Here is a 19811-nt window from a genome sequence, read left to right as displayed (position 1 = left end):
CTCTTGATGGCCCCTGGTATCTCTGGCCATTGTGTGACAGAGTGTTGGACTAGATGGGCCATTGGCCTGATCCAACGTTGGCTTCTCTTATGTTCTTAGTGGTGCAGCACTGGGCAGACGCTCCCATGCCCCAACAGAGGATCATCTGCACCCTCTCTCCCGCCACGTGCAAACGCTGGTCCCTTAGGCCATCTGGGACAGCATCCCGGGAGCTGCAGTCTGAGTGGAGAGGGATGAATGCGGCTGCGGTGGCTCCCAACTTACCAGTGAGGCTGTCCCTGAAGCGAAAGGGTTCTGCTTGACTGTGGCAGATGAGGTGCTTCTGCCGTGCTGAAGCCACAATTGGAGTGGCTCCACCCGCCCGCCCCCAAGCAGCCTCCTGTCCCCTCCCTTGCACCAGTTGCTCGCGGGCCGCATAACAGCCCTGGCCGGTTTCCGACCCCTCGGGCCTTATGTGTTGTTTTTTTTTTGTAAAATACTTTTTATCAGAGTTCATTTCGGCGGGGGATCGCAGTTTCCCTGGGTGAGGTATGGGGGGCGGGGCACATGACGAAGCCCCGCCCCCTGCTTCCGGCCGCCCCGCTTCCGGCCCTCATTCAGCCAGGAGGAGGCAGGAGAAGAGGGAGGGTAAGTTGCTTCCTCCCTGCCTCTCCCCACCCCTGCCTGCCTGGGGCCAAGGAGGGCCTTCGCGGGGCTTCCTTGCAAAGCCGGCGGCGGCGGCCGGGACCGTTGGGGGCGGGATGTGTGGCCTCATGACACACTTCCGGTGATGTCAGGGGGTGTGGCCTTATCACACACTTCCGGTGATGTCAGGGGGTGTGGTATATGCTAATGAGTTATGCTAATGAGTTCCCCTAGCTCTTTTTCTACGAACCAACCCCTGCTTTTTATTAAGTTTTATGTTCAAATACATAGTCAGTGTAAACAACAAATTTACAAGTAGTTGTATCATTGTGGATAGCAGATAACAGTAAACAGAATGAGATGAACTATTAAACCAGTACACAGTCACATTCGTTTCAAGAAGACTAAGAGTGTATACAGATCTTAAGAACTAGCATACGGGTGCAGACACCATAATAGTTTCTTGTTCTGTTTTGCCAGGGTGAAGTCACCTATTTTACCAAAGCCACGAGGCACCCGTCACTGGAGGGATGTCCTGTTGTTTGGAAATATATTCTAGGATAGGGAACCATATTGTAGTAAAGTTGGTGCGGGTAGGACATTTATCAAAAGGCGTAAGATTGTCCGAGAGTTTAGCCGTGATATCTAAATCCCACAACTTTGTATGCCATTGTGAAAGTGTGGGTGTCATTGTCGTTTTCCATTGTGTGGCAATAACAGTTTTAGCCGCAAATAGCAGTATTGAGATTATTTCTATGATGGAGAGACTAATACCGCCTGTAGCCCAACTGTTCAAAAATATATGTTCAGGTGAAGGAACAATACCCACATCATTGAAGGACCTAATCTGCTCTAGTACGTCGTTCCAGAAGGGGAGAATTTTAGGACAGAGAATCCAACAATGTGTATAATCTCCTGTGATACCACATTTCTTCCAGCACTTTGGGTTATACAATGGGTTCATGTGAGCCAGTTTACAAGGAGTTAGGTACCAATATTTTGAATGTTTGTAGCTTCATAGATGTAATTCTAGAACGAAACCGGGGGGGGGGGGGGGATGTCCATATACGATCCCAGGAGTCCTGTGAGAGAATAGTGTTGCAGGATGTATGCCACCTATTTTGGTAAGTTAATGTTTCTGCTTCTTTCTGCAAGTCTAGCACTTTGTGTATCTTAGAAATCAGCCCTCGGGCATTATGTTTGACACCCCTGCACTACAGTATCTTTGAACTTTAAAAAAAGTATACATGCATGAAACAAATGACCTTCTGTAGGATGTTTTGGGCAAGGCTTTCTGTTTTTATTGGCAGGGACGATGCTGCGGACTCTGAAAAGGCTTCTTTGCCAGGGACGCAAGGTGTGTATCCTCTTTCATTCATGGTTTCCCTCCCTTGGTGTTGCACAAATACATTACTGGGGTGCATCCCGGTGGAGCTGGGGCAGATATTTGCACCAAGGCTAAGCACACCTCATTCCTCCAAGCCCTTCCACATCTGTGGCAAAACAGGAATTCTCACTTTCTCGGCCTGTGACTGAGCAGTATAATTCAAATGCCTAACGGGGAGTAAAGATTCCAATAGAAACAGCTCCACCTTACGGGCTTACGGATTCTAGGCTGGGCTTGGTTCTGCCGCCTGATTGCTTTTTTTGCTCTGGGGGAATTGGCTGAGCTCTTGGAAGCTTCAAGGGCTGGGTTTTGTCTCTGGATTTCATGGGTTCAAGACCACGCTTATGGTTTGCTCAGCTCCGGGTGTTTTTAAACTGGGAGGTGCACTTATTTTTAGGCAGCGTTTTAGTCAGGGCTTTTTTTGTAGAAAAAGCCCAGCAGGAACGCATTAGCATAATAGGCCACACCCAACAGCAGAAACTCGTTAGCATATTAGGCCACAACCCCATGCCTTCCCTTGGCTTGCCCGGATAAGCTGGCCCTTGGAGAGGCTGGGGAAGGCACAGGGAGGCATTAAAATGCCTTCCCAATCCTTCCAGGACCCCCCTGGCCTGCCCGGCTCAGAGTCGCCAGGGGGGTGTCACTCTCCAGGCCTTCCCTCTGTAGCCACGCATGCGCAGAGGTTTTGGCTGTAGTGGGCATGGCCAACTCGGAAGCCAGCCGGAACTCCGTTCCTGTGCGTTCCTGCCCAAAAATAGCCCTGGTTTTCGTGCATCTGAGGCCCAAGACCATTAGCCCTTCCTTGTGGTTACCATGACTCACCAGCAGCAACATATATGCTAGAGGTGCGGAAGGTCCCTGGAATCCCTAATCAAAGGATTTTGAGAGGAGAGGATGTTTGACCCCTAGCTACCTTCTGGGTTGATGGCCATCTGACAGCTATGCTGATTCTGTGAATTTAGGCAGATCACGAGAGGGAGGGCAGGAAAGGTTGCATCAGTGCTTAGTCCTCATGGCCTTTCTGACACACCCAGGGAAATGCTGATCGCCACTTTGGGGTCAGGAAGCAATTTTTCTCCAGACCAATTTGGCCAGGGGATCCTGGAGGGTGGTTTTTGGGGTTTTTGCCATTTCTGGGCATGGAGCAGGGGTCTCTGGGGGATTGTGAGTGGAAGGTATTTGTGAATTTCCTGCATTGTACAGGGGGCTGGACTAGATGACCCTGGAGGTCCCTTCTATCTCTATGGTTCTGTGAGTCCAAGGCCTCGAGGCAATAGGACAACCATGAGTAAAGGATTACTGTTGGCGCTTTATTCCTCACCCTGGTTATGCTCTATGAAACAAAGCCTTTCCCAGGGGCCATATGAAATTTATCTTGCACTGCGAGAGGGCATTGGTTCCTCCAACTCTATCGTCTCTTGTGACTGGCAGCAGGAGTTATTGTGGTATCTGTCTAGCTGCCAAAGCAGCTCTGCAGGCGCCGCCTTGGCAGATGCCACGACCATGTAACCTAGAGGTTCCCAGACTTATTTGGCCTACCACCCCCTTTTCAGAAAATTTTTTACTCAGGGCCCCCCTGGACGTCTACCTTCAAGAAGTGGACCAAAAGATGCAGTTTGTGGATCTGCACCTGGATTGTTCCAGCCCACCTGGATCGTTCCGGCACCCCCCAGGAGGTGGTATTGCCCACTTTGGGAACCAGTGAATCCTAACCTCAGCAGGGTGGGTGTGTGGAGGCATCTGAGGATACACACACACATTGCAGACAATGTAGGATGAAGGTTGATTGGAGGACATGAGTGTATGCATCCTCCTCCTGTTCTGAGGCCATGGAGTCAGACTGCTGCCAGAATAGTGAATCTGGAGTCAAGGGGGTAAGGTTTCCGGTTTAAACCCCCTCCCCGCTCGAAAGCTGCCCGAGGCTTCCGCTTTTCGCCCGCCATTTTTTTAATGCGTCGGTGGTGCACGTATAGGCGGAGGTCAGCCCTGGTGGTTCTGCGCATGCAATAATAGTTACAAGAATGGGCATAGTAATAAGACCAATGAAAAAAGGGAAAGAACTGTGACAATTTAGCACCTGGTAATATATTCATAGATCATACAATAACAGAAAATAAGTAATATATATAGTAAATGTAGACGGTGGTCTCCGGAATGGTGTGCCTTTTCGACAATGATCTTCTTCTGAACAAGGATGTGTACATGAACTGTCTTTCAACAATTCATTTCTCTCGGTGACGTATTGAAAATATACTGTTGATTCACTTCATCATAAAGCTATGCTTACAGCTATGTTCTTCAATGGGCTATAATTGCTGAATGCCTTCATGGGCTATAATTGCTGAATAGCCCATTGAAGAACATAGCTGTAAGCATAGTTTTATGATGAAGTGAATCAACATTATATTTTCAATACGTCACCAAGAGAAATGAATTGTTGAAAGACAGTTTATGTACACATCCTTGTTCAGAAGAAGATCATTGTCGAAACGGCACACCATTCCAGAGACCACCGTCTACATTCACTATATATATTACTTATTTTTTGTTATTGTATATTATGATTTATGACTATATTAAAGGTAAAGGTAAAGGTCTCCCTTGCTCGAAAGCCAGTCGAATCTAACTCTAGGGTTGCAGTGCTCATCTCCGTTTCAAAGCCGAAGAGCCAGCGCTGTCCGAAGACGTTTCCGTGGTCATGTGGCCAGCATGACTAAACACCAAGGCACACGGAACGCTGTTACCTTCCCACCGAAGTGGTCCCTATGTATCTACTTGCAATTTCTTGCTTTCGAACTGCTAGGTTGGCAGGAGCTGGAACTAGAGACAGGAGCTCACCCTGTCTTGCGGCAACCGAGTCTTGAACCGCTGAACTACTGACCTTCCACAGCCTGCAGTTCAGCGTCTTAACCACTTGAGCCACCGCAGCTCCAGTATGACTATATTACCAAGTGCTAAATTGTTACAGTTCTTTTCCTTTTTTCATTGGTTCTGTGCATGCGCCATGATAATCCCCCCCCCATTCTACGGAGGGGCGCCTATGCACATGCACAAACTGAGAGAGAAAAATTAAAAACCCGCCGACGCACGCTCCCGCGCGTCGGTAGTGTAGGTGCCAGGGAGCGATGTGACTGCGCGGTGAGGTGGGATAAGGGAGGTAAGTGCGATCGCGATTATCCAGATGAAATATAACCTGGTTAGAACCGGAGCAGTTTAACCCGCTGTCAGCACGCCGTCTGGCCGCACCCACATGCAAACATATACAAAACTGCCTTATACTGAATCAGACTGTTGGTCTATCAAGGTCTACTGAGACTGGCAGTGGCTCTCCGGGGCCTGAGGCAGAATGAATTAATTATCATACGGCATTGTGTGTAGTAAAGCCAGGAGATTATAGGATTGTCTGGCAGCCAGAAGTTCTAGTCTCCGGGGCCTGAGGCAGAACTAATTAATTATCATTCGGCATTGTGTGTAGTAAAGCCAGGAGATTATAGGATTGTCTGGCAGCCAGAAGTTCTAGCTCTTTAGCGTTATGTACTCCTAGGTGGCGAGCTAGACTTGTTATAGAGGTAAGAGACGTTTCAGAGGTGGTTTGCCACTGCCTGCCTCTGCATCACGACCCTGGTATTCCTTGGAGGCCTCCCATCCAAATACTAGCCAAGGCCGATCTTGCTTAGGTTCCGAGATCTGACAAGATCGGGCTAGCCTGGGCCATCCACGCCAGGGTTCTATAAAACAAAGGCAGAGATCTGTCACATCACCTCCTGCCAGGTCCGGTAAGTGGAGAACATGGGACTTGCATGCCAAGCAAATGCTCTACCATTGAGCCATGGGCCCTCCCAGATGGAGATGCCGGGGATTGGACCTGGGACCTTCTGCGCATGCCAAGCCGATGCCTTATCACTGAGCCATGGCCTCTCTCAAATGGAGATGCTGAGGACTGGACCTGGGACCTTCTGCATGCCAAGCAGATGCTCTACCACTGAGCCATGGGCCCTCCCTGATGGAGATACCGGGGATTGGACCTGGGACCTTCTGTATGCCAAGCAGATGCCCTATCACTGAGCCATGGCCTCTCTCAAATGGAGATGCCGGGGACTGGACCTGGGACCTTCTGCATGCCAAGCAGATGCCCTATCACTGAGCCATGGCCTCTCTCAAATGAAGATGCTGGGGACTGGACCTGGGACCTTCTGCATGCCAAGCAGATGCTCTACTACTGAGCCATGGGCCTTCCCTGATGGAGATGCCAGGGATTGGACCTGGGACCTTCTGTATGCCAAGCAGATGCTCTGCCATTTGCCACAGGCCCTCTCCAAGCCAAGGAGACAGGGTTTTGACCTACTCGCCCCCATACAGTGCAAAGCAGGTACTCTGCAACTAGGTCATTGCCTCCTCCGAAACCTCCCATGGAAGTTTAGAAAACGTATGGAGGGCCAAAAGTTAAAAACATAAGTAAGTGTACAAAGGAGTGTTTATTACAAAGACATATAAAAACCTTGTAGGGGCCCAAATAAAGCCTCATAAAATGTTCAAAGTTACAAATACACCAAAAAGGACAGTGTATGATCTGACACGTTTCGGCTCATAATAACCTTCTTCAGAGGTCAAGTAACAGCAGAGTCCCTGTAACACATTTAAGGCAATTAACAATAAATCAAATAGGACCAAAACTGGAATGTTCCAACATGGAATTGAATGACAAACCAAAAGGTTTCTATTTGGGGCCACAAATATATCTGGCCCTGTGTCAGAAGCAGTTGTATATACTGGAAATAATATGTACCTTCCAGTTTAGGTCCTAAGAGTGCAAATAAAATTGGCTTGTCAGGGACAATGTGCCATCAATATATGTTACATATTTGTGGCCCCAAATAGAAACCTTTTGGTTTGTCATTCAATTCCATGTTGGAACATTCCAGTTTTGGTCCTATTTGATTTATTGTTAATTGCCTTAAATGTGTTAGAGGAACTTTGTTGCATTTGGTACTTTTTGACCTCTGAAGAAGGCTCTTGTGGGCCGAAACACGTCAGGTCACACACTGTCCTTTTTGGTGTATTTGTAACTTTGAACATTTTATGAGGCTTTATTTGGGCCCCTACAAGGTTTTTGGAGCTGCAGTGGCTCAAGTCGTTAAGACGCTGAACTGCAGGCTGTGGAATGTTTCAGCAGTTCGAGACCCGAGTGTGCCGCATGACGGAATGAGCTCCCGTCTCTAGTTCCAGCTCCTGCCACCCCAGTAGTTCGAAAGCAAGACATTGCAAGTAGATAAATAGGTACCGCTTCAGTGGGAAGGTAACAGCGTTCCGTGCACCTTGGCGTTTAGTCATGCCGGCCACATGACCATGGAAACATCTTCGGACAGCACTGGCTCTTCGGCTTTAAAACGGCGATGAGCACCGCAACCCTAGAGTCGGACTCGACTGGCTTTCGAGCAAGGGTACCTTTACCTTTTACAAGGTTTTATATGTCTTTCTAATAAACACTCTTTTGTACACTTACTTATGTTTTTAACTTTTGGCCCTCAATACGTTTTCTACACTTCCTTGGGAGGTTTCTGCTTAGTTGGTTTAGATCTCCCCCCCCCCTCTTTTTTGAGGATGTGTATTGCCTCCTCTGGACATCATCTGGAGGGTGGGGGATTTGGCCCTTCAGAAACTGTCATTCTCTGCCAAAGGAGACTGTCACTTGTTGCCAGATGATCTGTTGTTTTTTGTCTCTAGTTAGAACCTGACTGCTTTCTTCGGGGCGGACCCAGGGCCTGGCGAAGTACCGCTGTGATCCAGGATGCTCAGCTTTCTCCAGAGACCCCCAGAGCGATCTTCCGTACCAATGAGAGCGATCCGGTAAGTTACCATCAGGGAGCTGTGGGAATAGGAAAGTGTGAAACAGATGCTGAAAGGCTGCCGTGCTGGCTGGACCGATGATTTCAGATGATGGGTGTTGACGGTCAGCGTATTGAGAAGCGCTCAGCAAGATTACTTTCTCTTTCAAGGGTCAGGTATAAATTGTTCCTGTTCCTGAATCGGCTTCTGCGGGTACCCTGCCGGTACTGTTTTGGAATTCTGCTTTGCATACCTTTCTGGAAGCTTTGGCCGGCGGTAGCTTTTGTCAGTTTTATTCAGTGGGGCATATTTCTTACAGAAGGTGGGCCAGGTTGCTATCTTTCATGCCATGGTAGCCTCTTGGATGGACTGCTGCAATGCATTTTCCCTGCACCCACCCTTGAAGGCTGCTCACGGGCTGACTCAGGCAGCAACTGAATCAGAATGCTGCTGCCTCGTGAGCAGCTGAAAATGAACTTGGAGAAAACATGCCGCGCTATTTCTTTGCAGGCAGTGCTGGCTATCGGCTAGATTCCAGTCATAATTTGCGATACTTCTAAAGCCTTAAATGGCTGAAGGCAAGTTAAGGAGAAAACCATTTATAAATGGTTCAGTGTATTGGTTAGGAGTGCAGACTCAAATCTGGGAGAACCGTGATTGATTCCCCACGCCTCCACATGCAGCTGCTGGTGTGACTTTGGGTCACTCACAAGTTCTCTCAGAGCTGTTCTCTCAAAGGCAGTCCATGAAAGAGCTCTCCCAGCCCCACCTACCTCACAGGGTGTCTGTTGTGGGGAGGGGAAGGGAAAGGAGATTGTAAGCCACTCTGAGACTCTTTTGGGTAGTGAGGGGCGGGGTATAAATTCAGTCTCTTCTTCTTAGAATGTAAGAGTAGCCAATGATGGATCAGGCCAGTGGCCCATCCAGTCCAATACTCTATGTCACACAGTGGCCAAAAATACCAGGTGCCATCAGGAGGTCCAGCAGTGGGGGCCAGGACGCTAGAAGCCCCTCCCATTGTTGCCCCCCTCCCCCAAGCACCAAGAATACAGGGCATCACTTGCCCCAGACTGAGAGTTCCTATTTATACCTTGTGGCTAATTCTTCTTCTGAACAGTTTCAGCAACTGCTTACTGAAATCATGTAGAGAAGCCCTTCTGTAAATTCCATCGATGTAAAACCCGCGTACGGTTGTGGCCCATAGCAGGATCTCATCAGCAAGACTCCCTTTTCCCCCTCCCCTTCCCCTTGCCCCCCGTCCTCATCTCTCCCTGTGTTCAGAAGATAACGTCCAGTCCAGGAAGGGCTGTAGCTTGCTGATAAGGCACATGCAGATAAAATCCTAGGATCAATTCCTGACGTCTCTGGTTAAAGGTATCTTTGGAAGCAGGTGCTGGAGAAGGCCTGTTTCTGCCCAACCCCTTGCAGACAGTACCGAGCTAGGTAGATCAGTTGTCTCATTCTGCACTAGGTAGCTTTGAATGTGTTTTGGGGGCCCCGTGGCCGAGGCTTCCTCACTGGGCCTCCTTAAGCTTGGAAAAGTAGACCGTGCAAACTGAGAATCCTCTCGTACTGCATCTGATCTCTTTGGGTCCTCTGAGCAAACTGAGAGATCAACAGCATTGCTGGGCGGGGGTCTCACCAGGGTTGAAGCCCCGAGAAGCACCTGTCCCTGCCCCTTTCCAGAGGCGACCACACTCTCCACCATGGGCACCTGACTCATGTCTTGATGCCAATCCGGGTTCCCCACCCCCACCACCATTGCCTTTTGGTTTGATCCTTTGTTTTTTTTTTAAGTACAGAAGATAAATTTACTATCAATCAAGTCTTATCATACATAACCATAAAAAATTGTAGATGTTACAATATGCAGTGTCTAACAATACCTATTTCCAGAACTAATATACTTGCTACCAGAGGCGTAAAGTGTCTATTATCTTAGGGGTATCATCAAATTGTTGTAAGTACTCCAGTATAGGGAACCAAATAGCAATAAAGGAGGTTTGGGCAGGAATTTTGTCAAGTCGCGTAAGGTTATCCGAGAGTTTTGCCATAATATATAAATCCCACAATTTCTTGTGCCAATGTGAAACTGTAGGTGTCATTGTTGTTTTCCAGTGGGTTGCAATGACAGTTTTGGCTGCAAATAGCAGAATGGAGACCCTCTCCACCACTGAAGGAGCAGAGTCCTGAGCTACCCAACTGTTCAAAAATAAGTTTTCCGGTGTGGGTGTGATGTCCAAATTATTAATGGATTTGATTTGTGTTATAATACTTTCCCAAAACTGGAGAATCTTTGGGCAGGTGTTTGATCCTTTGTTGGCCGTGAAATGTTTTTACTTCTGGCGGCCGTTCACTCATTTAAAGAAACTTTCGGTGACTGAGCCGTGTCTTTTCAGCCAGTGACTGTTCACCTTTTAATATCTTGCCCAAAACCTCAGTGTGTGTCTTTGTGATGCACTGGAAGAAGTGTGAAATGTATATCAAGAATTTTTAATCCCCGCCTAAGCTACAGAGTGACAGGAATTGGATTCCCCTCCTTCTGGTTTCCAGGGAGGGCTGGAAGCAGGCGGGCAACCCTCCCCAAATGCCTAGATCAGGAGCCGGCTAGTAGCCCCCCCCCCCACTCTGGCTTCCAACTGGTCTCCAAGCAGCCTCTCCGTTTTGTCAGGATCCCTCCCCAGCTGAGGGGCGCCCCCCCAAGGAGGGTTCTGTCCTGGACCTTTTATCATCTTTTGTGCAAGGTTTAGATGCCAATGAGCTGCTTCGGGGAAGTGACGTTTGGCTGAAAAGTGGGGTTGACATAGAAGCAGATTAACAGTGCGATCCTTTGCAGAGTTGCTCCAGTCTGCGCCCTTTGAGCCAGTTTGGCGTAGTGGTTGAGTGCACGGACTCTAATCTGGGAGAACCGGGTTTGATTCCCCACTCCTCCACTCGCAGCTGCTGGATGACCTTGGGCAAGCCATGGTTCTGTCAGAGGTGAAAAAGAGCCGTTTCTGGAAAGAGCTCTCTCAGCCCCGCCTACCTCACATGGTGTCTGTTGTGGGGAGGGGAAGGGAAAGGAGTTTGTAAGCAGCTCTGAGACTCCGAGTGAAGGGCGGGGGGGAATAAATCCAATCTCGTCTTCTCCTCTTCTTCTTGATTTCAGTGGATTTATTCCAGGGCAATTTAGCATCGATTGTGACGCAGGTGAATGAATGAACAAAATAAGTAGAGCCCACCAGTCAACATCGTAACTCCGCCCATGTTTGTTTATTTTATTCCCTTCCTTTATACCCCGCCCCTCTCCCCAATGTGGACCCAAAGTCGCTTACATCGTTCTCCTCTCCTCCATTGATCCTCACAACAACCCTGTAAGGTAGGTCAGGCCAAGAGAGTGTGACTGGCTCCAAGGTCGCCCAACCAGTTTCCGGGGCAGAGTGAGGGTTTGAAGCTCGGACTCCTGGGTCTTAATCTGAGACTCTGCCCACTTTGCCGCACAAACCAGCCTTTAAAAAGTTTTAAAACTCAAAAAGCATACAGGGTTGGATCCCTCTGTGTCTGGATCTACATAAGAACATAAGAGACGCCAATGTTGGATCAGGCCAATGGCCCATCCAGTCCAACACTCTGTGTCTCACAGTGGCCAGAAATACCAGTGCCATCAGGAGGTCCACCAGTGGGGCCAGGACATTAGAAGCCCTCCCACTGTTGACCCCCCCCCCAAGCACCAAGAAGACAGAGCATCACTTGCCCCAGAGCCCCTATCTATATCTTGTGGCTAATATCCACTGATGGACCTCTGCTCCATATGCTTATCTAATTCCCTTTTGAAGCCGTCCATGCTTGTAGCCGCCACCACTTCCTGTGCCAGTGAATTCCAAGTGTTAATCACTTTTTAGGTGAAGAAGTACTTCCTTTTATCCGTTCTAACCCGACCGCTCAGCAATTTCATGGAGTGCCCACGAGTTCTTGTATTGTGAGAAAGGGAGAAAAGTACCTCTTTCTTTACCTGCTCTTTCCCATGCATAATCTTATAAACCTCAATCATGTCACCCCTCAGTCATCGTTTCTCCAAGCTAAAGAGCCCTAAGCACCTTAACCTTTCCTCATAGGGAAAGTGTTCCAGCCCTTTTATCATTCGAGTTGTCCTTTTCTGTTCTACTAATGGTGGTGCCTGTGCTCTCCTTGTATCAGGGAGGTTTCTGTATTTTTTTGGGGGGGGAGTTGCTGCTGATAATAGAAGGGATCCATAGGATCCAACTGATGTCAGAACAGCTCTGGAGAATAGAATTTTCTTCACCCGGCACAAGAGTTCCCAACATAGCTGAAGCAAATGCTGGGAGACTTTGGGGGGCAGTGGGGAAGGTGGAATTTAGGGCTGATATGATGTCCTGTCTGGGTGCCACTCTAGGAGCTTCCCGTAAACTCTATGGTGAAGACCACAGAAACCAAGGGAAATTCCCAGCGTGCCACTACAGATGCCATCCCCCCACTTTCTCAAGGATAGGAAATTAGGAAGCCTACCTAGCACCTGAAGATTGCTGAAGTAGGCATCAACCAAAGGTCCCTGGGGAGGATTTTCCACAGCTAGGTGCCGCCAGTCTGAAGACTATCTTTAGTTATTTCTCCTTAGAAGGAAAGGATCCGTTTTCGTATTTTTTGGCTCATCACTATTGCGGTTCCCCAGACCAGACCCAAAAGAACCTCAGAAGCAGAACTATAACCCCTGCTGATTTGAAATTAGCCTCTTGAGTGAGAAAACAATGATCTCCTTCTATCGCTGCTCAATAGAGAGCATTTTAACATATTGTGTTTGTGCCTGGTTTGCCAGTTGTATGGCTGTGGAGAGGAAGCTCCAGAGAGTTGTTAGTACAGCCCAGAAGATCATTGGCTGTCCTCTCCCATTCCTGGAGGAATTGTATAGTTCTCGATGTTTGAAAAAAGCAAAGCAAAGAACATTTTGCAGGACTTGTCACATCCTGAACATTCCCTGTTTGAACTGCTGCCTTCGGGCAGAAGATACTGGACAATTAAAGCAAGGACAAATAGACTAAAAAATAGTTTTTATTCGAGAGCTATTATTGCCTTAAATGCTGTATGAAATTGGAATTTGGGTGACATTGGTGGTTTTAAGGGAGTTATGGGACAGTAGTGAATGGTCTGTGAGTGTATATGAATATTGTTGTAGATCACCGAAATGATTTTGTAGATTGCATCTTTAATTTTGTTGTACTATGTACAATGACAATAAAGTATATTATTATTTTGCTGATTCATCAGCTTTAGTTGATTCCCAAGCAGACAGATCAAGGTGGGTCACCGTGTTAGTCTGCCTGTAGCAGTAGAAAAGAGCAGGAGTCCAAGCAGCACCTTCAAGACCAACAAAATTTGCGGCAGGGGCGGAGCTTTCGTGAGTCACCGCTCACTTCTTCAGCTATCTGAGGAAGTGAGCGGTGACTCAGGAAAGCTCCTACCCTGCCGCAAATTTTGGTTAGTCTTCAACGTGCTACTGGACTCCTGCTCTTTTCTACTGTAACTGATTTCCAGTTAATTCTTGCAGCTCTAGTTGGTATACCTCCTGTTACTTCAGTGAGTCTCCCTACCATCTATCTTGAGGTTTGTCCTCAATAGAAATCAAATAGATCGGAAAGCCATAGTTGTAAATCAGCCGCCCTGGCCAGGATTCAGAGTAACTTAAGTGAATGCTTCCTGTCTTCTTTCTAATAATTCTTAGAATAGGTCTCTGTGATAGTTTTTTAAGTGGACTAGTGACATTTAAGTTATTGAATAACATCTTTGAACTAAAAGCTAATGAGGTATCTATAGATTCGCATAGATAGTCGATAGGTAGACAGAGAGAGAGAGAGGGTCTGTGTTTAGACCAGTGAACAAACCATGGTTGGTTTGTTCTGAGAACAAGAAATTCTTGGGCTTTTGTACTTCCTCCTCCCTTGAAGTTAAACTGTGGTTTGGAGCCTGGGTTTGTACAAAAGAGAGCAAGCCACCGTTTGTCACTTCACTGGTCTGAACATCACAGGAAGCTATGGTCTCTCAGAAACTAGAGGGTTGGGACCCTTTCATAGCTAAGAGGGTGGGGTGGAAGTTCACAAGCCCTCTAGGCCAGGGGTGTCGAACTCATTTGTTATGAGGGCTGGATCTGACATAAATGAGACCTTGTTGGGCCGGGCCACGTGTGTCGTGAAATGTAATGCCAGGTAGCGGAGATATAAACTTTATAAAGGACACAAACACAAAGAAGGTTTTTTTAACTTAAAATAAAAACATGCTTAAAACATTAGCATTCTTGCAATATTTTGTTGATTTAACAGTGTCTGATAACTGACACCTCTTGCTCTGAATTATTGCATCAAAATGCCTGTGCTGTTGCAATCTTGAGTATGCCGTTCAGGTGTGTATCTATAAGCTGCAAACCTACAATGAGACAGCAGCAGCAGAACTGGAAGAAGAAGCAGAAGACAGCCTAATAGAAGCCCTCCGGGGGCCTGATCCGGCCCCCGGGCTGCATGTTTGACACCCTTGCTCTAGGCTCTTTCTCATACATAGCAAATCACAGCTTGTTTGTCTGAACGAAGCCAGAGGGGAAGAGGGACAAAAAAGATCTCGGTCCCACTCCAGGGAACTTAGGATGGTGTGCAGAGGGTGGTTCTCTCTCCCCCCTCAATTTTATTTGAACAGCCCTGTTAGGTAGGTTAGGGAGAAACTGGGTTGCCCAGTGAAATAGATTGACTAGAGAGTCATGTGACCCAATCAAAGTCCAGTGTGCCAACCACTGAACATACGAAGCTTCCTTCTACTGAATCAGACCCTCGGTCCGTTGAGATCAGTACTGCCTACTCAGACTGGCAGCCACACTCCAGGGCCTCCGGCTGGGTTTCTTCACATCACCTACAACCTGGTCCATGCTGAGGATTGATCCCAGGACCTTCGGCATGCAAAGCAGAGGCTCTTCCATTGAGCCGCAGCCTCTACTCAGACCAGCAGCGGCTCTCCAGGGCCTCAGGCTGAGGTCTCCCACCTCACCTCCTGCTTGGTCCTTTTAACTGGAGATGCCGGGGATTGAACCTGGGACCTTCTGCGTGCCATACAGATGCTCTGCCACTGAGCCACAGCCTCTCCTCAGACTGGTAGCAGCTTTCCAGGTTTTCAGGCTGAGGTCTTTCACATCACCTACTGCCTGATCCTTTTTAATTGGAGATACCAGGGATTGGACCTGGGACCTTCTGCATGCCAAGCAGATGCTCTTCCACTGAGCCACAGCCCTGTTTGCCCCAAGTTCTGTGCACGACACAGTCCTGGTTGTGACTGATCTGTAGCTACCTTAACAGCTATTTGCGCAGAAAGATTCAGCTTTCTGTTTCCACGTCCTTCGGCCGTTCTGTTAGCCTTGCAACCCACCACGCCGCACGGTTCTTCAAAAACGCAAATCAAAAGAAAGGTGGGCCTCTGCGCTTTAACGCCAACGGCTCTCTGAGGTGCGTTCCGCCCCTTGCGGGATTGCCAGTGGAGGCAAAGCAAAATCTTTTTTTTTTTTTTAAACGGTTCTCTTTAAACCTCCACGGCTGCCTCGAGGGGCTCCCTCCAGCGGCTTTGATTTCTCAGCGTGAGGCTGCGGCAGCGGCACAAAACCCCCGTGGGGGGGGGAACCGGCCTCCGAGGCGCTTTGCCACCGCCTCTGCAATCAGGAGCCTTTTCGCTGCCGATTCTTCTGGGGTCTCCATGGAAACAGCAACGTGCAGGCACTCCTGTCACGTGATCAAACCACCACCCCTTCCTTTTTTTCCCAGTGCATCTCCAGCAGCAGTGCCCAGATGGCAACAGGATTGTCTTTGCCATCCCCAGGTCTTGGTTTGCGTTGCCAGGCGACGGGGCCCCCTGCACGTCGCCGTTGAGTGAGCCAGTCCGAGCTGGGTGCAGCCACCAGAAGAGGAGGCTGCCTGGAGAATGTTGCCCCGTGTGCCACGTTTCTCTCCCCCCATCCCCCCATGGGAAGCGGAGCATTTGGCTACGGAGCCTAAAGTGCAAGGAAAAACCGACGGGGTGGGCCCACATGGGTGTTCCCAGGGGGGGTGGCACATATGCCATGATTTCACCACGAAGGCCATCTCATGAAGCGGTGATCATGAGAAGGGAGGGCAGGCAGGGTTGCCTCGGTGCTTAGTTCTTGAGGCCCTTTCTTGAGAGCCAGTTTGGTGTCGTGGTCAAGTGCACGGACTCTAATCTGGGAGAACCAGGCTTGATTCCCCACTCCTCCACTTGCACCTGGCTGGATGACCTTGGGCAAGCCTCAGTTCTGATAAGAGCTGTTCTTGAAAAAGAGCAGTTGCTGTCAGAGCTCTCTCAGCCCCGCCTACCTCACAGGGTGTCTGTTGTGGGGAGGGGAAGGGAAAGGGGTTTGTAAGCTGCTCTGAGACTCCTTTGGGTAGTGAAGGGCGGGGTATAAATCCAATCTCTCTCTTCTTCTTCTTCTTTTACCTCACAGGGTGTCTGTTGTGGGGAGGGGAAGGGAAAGGAGTTTGTAAGCCGCTCTGAGACTCCTTTGGGTAGTGAAGGGCGGGGTATAAATCCAATCTCTCTCTTCTTCTTCTTCTTTTACCTCACAGGGTGTCTGTTGTGGGGAGGTGAAGGGAAAGGTGATTGTCAGCCGCTCTGAGACTCCTTTGGGTAGTGAAGGGCGGGGTATAAATCCAATCTCCTCCTCCTCCTTCTTTTTCCTCCTCTTCTTATTCTTCACACGCCCAGAGAAATGCCAATCACCACTTTGGGATCAGGCAGCAGTTTTTCTCCAGGCCAGTTTGGCCAGGGATCCTGGAGGTTTTTTGCCATCTTTTGGGCATAGAGCAGGGTTCACTGGGGTTGTGGGGGGGGAGGTGTTTGTGAATTTCCTGCATTGTGCAGGAGGCTGGACTTAGATGACCTTGGAGGTCCCTTCCAACTCTATGATTCTGTGATTCTATGACACCTGCAGAATTCAACATCCTAAGAACCGGAACATTCCATTTTAAGCAGGGTACGCAAGCATCCAGCCTTTACAGTGGCCGTGACGGTCACAAAAGTGCACAGGCGCCTCCTCATGATTTCTCACAAGCCAGAGAGGTTGCGGGGTAATATTTCTGGCCGTTGGAGAATGGGGGTTCGGTGTGGCCGTGCAGCTCCAGGCCCCTCTGCACCAGGAGCAGAACCTGAAGAAGCTCTGCCCAGTTGTAAAGATCTCAGAGAAAGGGGTGGGGGGTGTAAAATGGAGGAAACTGACGCATTAATTTGCCTAACATATGCAGATTGCGTAATCCATCTTGCCTCCATCACAGAATTCAGATTAGTTTGGTGCAGAGTTCTCAAGGCTCTTGAGCAGTTTTGGGCTAAGCTCCCCCTTCCCCTCCAATCCCCCGGAAGAATTTGCCAGCTGAGCAATGCTTCCTCTAAACTGTGGAGTCTTGTGAGCAGAAATTCTACTTTGTGAGCTCACGCTAACTCAGCTTAGAGGGAACACTGCAGCCGAGCCCTCAAATCCACGTCCCTCTTGACTTGATCTTTGCTGTGAATTGCTTCTTGTCCCCCACTGACTCTCGGTCTCTCGTCTCCTTCCTCCAACTTGGCCTCTCCACTCAGGTAATTTTCAGAAGCCAATTAACCTCGCAGGCAGGGCAGCGAAGTGATGGTCAGTTTGTCCTCTTGGTATTTTTTTTTTTAATTTAAAAGCTGCTTGCTGTGCCAGGTTCTACTGTGTAAAGGCCGCGGGGTAGCCCACAAACTACATAAGCAGCAAGACAGGCAATTAGCGAAACTGAGAAGCAGCAAGAGCCGGGGGATGGCGGTTGTTCCTTCTCTGAGCTGTGGTTGCCGAGTTAGAAAAACGAACTCCCACCCCCAAATAGGTTGCCAAGTTTACCTTCAGCAGCCAGCGGTTGCCCGTCTCTGCAAGAGCAGGACTCCTTCCCCCATGCCGCCTCTGCCACAGGACCCAGCTGTTCTTTGCTCAGAGGGTACAGTGGCCAAAAAAGGCATGGCAAGGAGATGAGGGCACAAGTTCTTGTGTCCTCTTCTCCCCTTCCCCGCACTGCTCTAGCTGGCCTTCCTTTTCACCGTATTTTTGCTTTGAAAAAGATAATGAAAGGATGGCTTCCTAGGATGCTAAAAATTAATTTTTGTATATCCAGATGCGACGTGGAGGTTGTTCTCTTCTTTGGGGTTAATTAGAAAAACAAAACAGGATTAAAAAACATAAGAACATAAGAGAAGCCAGTGTTGGATCAGGCCACTGGCCCATCTAGTCCAACATTCTGTCACACAGTGGCCAAAAATACCAGGTGCCATCAGGAGGTCCACCAGCAGGGCCAGGACACTAGAAGCCCTCCCACAGTTGCCCCCCCCCCCCAGCACCAAGAATACAGAGCCTCACTTACCCCAGGCCAAGAGTTCCTATTTGTACCTTGTGGCTAATAGCCACTGATGGACCTCTGCCTTATAGGTTTATCCAATGCCCTCTTGAAGCACTGCCCCAGACAGAGTGTTCCATCTGTCAAAGGTAAAGACTGGGGAGGGGCCATGGCTTAGTGGAAGAGCCTCTGCTTGGCATGCAGAAGGTCCCCGGTTCTGTCCCCGGCATCTCCAGTTGAAAAGGACCAGGCAATAGGTGATGCAGAAGACTTCCGCCTGAGACCCTGGAGAGGGGCTTTAGCTCAGTGGTAGAGCTTTTCATGTAGAAGGTCCCCAGTTCAATCCTTGGCATCTCCAATTAAAAAGGACCAAGCCATAGGTGATGTGAAAGACCTCTGCCTGAAACCCTGGAGAGCCACTGTCAGACGGAGTAGGGGCTGTGTGGGTCAGTGGAAAAGCCTCAGCTTGGCATGCCCCAGGTTCGATCCCCAGTATCTCCACGTGAAAGGACTAGGCAGTAGGTGATATGGAAGACCTCCGTCTGAGTCCCTGGAGACCCACAGTCACACCGAGTAGGGGCTGTGTGGTTCAATGGCAGAGCATCTGCTTTGCATGCAGGAGGTCCGAGGTTCAATCCCCGGCACCTCCGGTTAAAAGGTTCAGGCAGTAGGTGATGTGGAAGACCTCTGCCTGAGACCCCGGAGAGCCGCTGCTGGTGTGAGTAGACAATACAGACCTTGACGGACTGATGGTCTGACTCAGTATAAGGCAGCTTTATGTATTCTTGCGGCCCCTTCAAGGTTTAAGAAGACGGTGCCATCGAGCCACAGCCAATTCAAGGTGACCCTATCCATGGGGTGTTCCAGGCAAGAGATGAACAAGCAGAGGTGGTTTGCCATTGCCTTCCTCCATGCAGCAGCCTCGGTGTTCCTTGGCAGCCTCTTGTCCCAGTACTGACCGTGGCCGGCCCTGCTTAGCTTCCAAGCTTTGGCAAGATCAGATTAGGCTGGCTATAACTGAAGAAAGATTTAATAAATGAAATAAAGACTGAACATATTTTTGTTCCACAGACTCTTGTGGATTAGAGTTTCCTTCCTCAGATGTATAAACGTACACAAGAAGCTATCCATATATGCTGGGCGCTTCATATAGAGGTGGGGTGTCAAACGTGTGGCCCGGGGGCCGGATCAGGCCCTTGGAGGGCTTCCATCAGGCCTGCAGTGGAACTGGCCATCTCCTGCTTCCAGTCCTGCTGCTGCATTATAGCTTGCCTTGCCAGACTCTCTTAATCATTCAGCCATTTCATGTTTTAACCTGGGTCCTAGACTCAGAACTCTGAGCATGAGATTTCTGTCGCGAATGTCAATAAATCAAAAGTAGGTTTGCAGCTTACAGAGCTAATGTTTTAAGCATGTTTTTATTTTAAGTTTTAAAAAAACCTTTGTGTTTGTGTCATTTATAAAGGTTATATCTCCGCTACCTGGCATTACATTTTATGATACACATGGCCCGGCCCAACAAGGCCTCATTTATGTCAGATCTGGCCCTCGTAACAAATGAGTTCAACACCCCTGGTATAGAGCATGTTGAACAGATA

At 48.9% G+C, this 19811-nt stretch overlaps 1 protein-coding gene across 1 annotated transcript in view; it reads left to right on the top strand.

Moving 5' to 3' along the window:
• Positions 1–19811, top strand: part of DAP3 (death associated protein 3) — a 62757-nt gene that overhangs the window by 10287 nt on the left and 32659 nt on the right. Inside the window, exons 3-4 of the mRNA XM_015422115.1 lie at positions 1935–1981; positions 7736–7858. Coding sequence (XP_015277601.1) covers positions 1940–1981; positions 7736–7858 — 165 coding nt within the window. The 5' untranslated portion in view covers positions 1935–1939. The remainder of the gene's footprint in view (positions 1–1934; positions 1982–7735; positions 7859–19811) is intronic.

Source organism: Gekko japonicus, unplaced genomic scaffold, assembly GCF_001447785.1.
Source record: "Gekko japonicus isolate JY-2015 unplaced genomic scaffold, Gekko_japonicus_V1.1 scaffold1009, whole genome shotgun sequence".
Lineage (NCBI taxonomy): Eukaryota > Metazoa > Chordata > Lepidosauria > Squamata > Gekkonidae > Gekko > Gekko japonicus.
The sequence above is the reverse complement of the archived record's forward strand: the minus strand, read 5'-3'. Positions and strand labels throughout refer to the sequence as shown.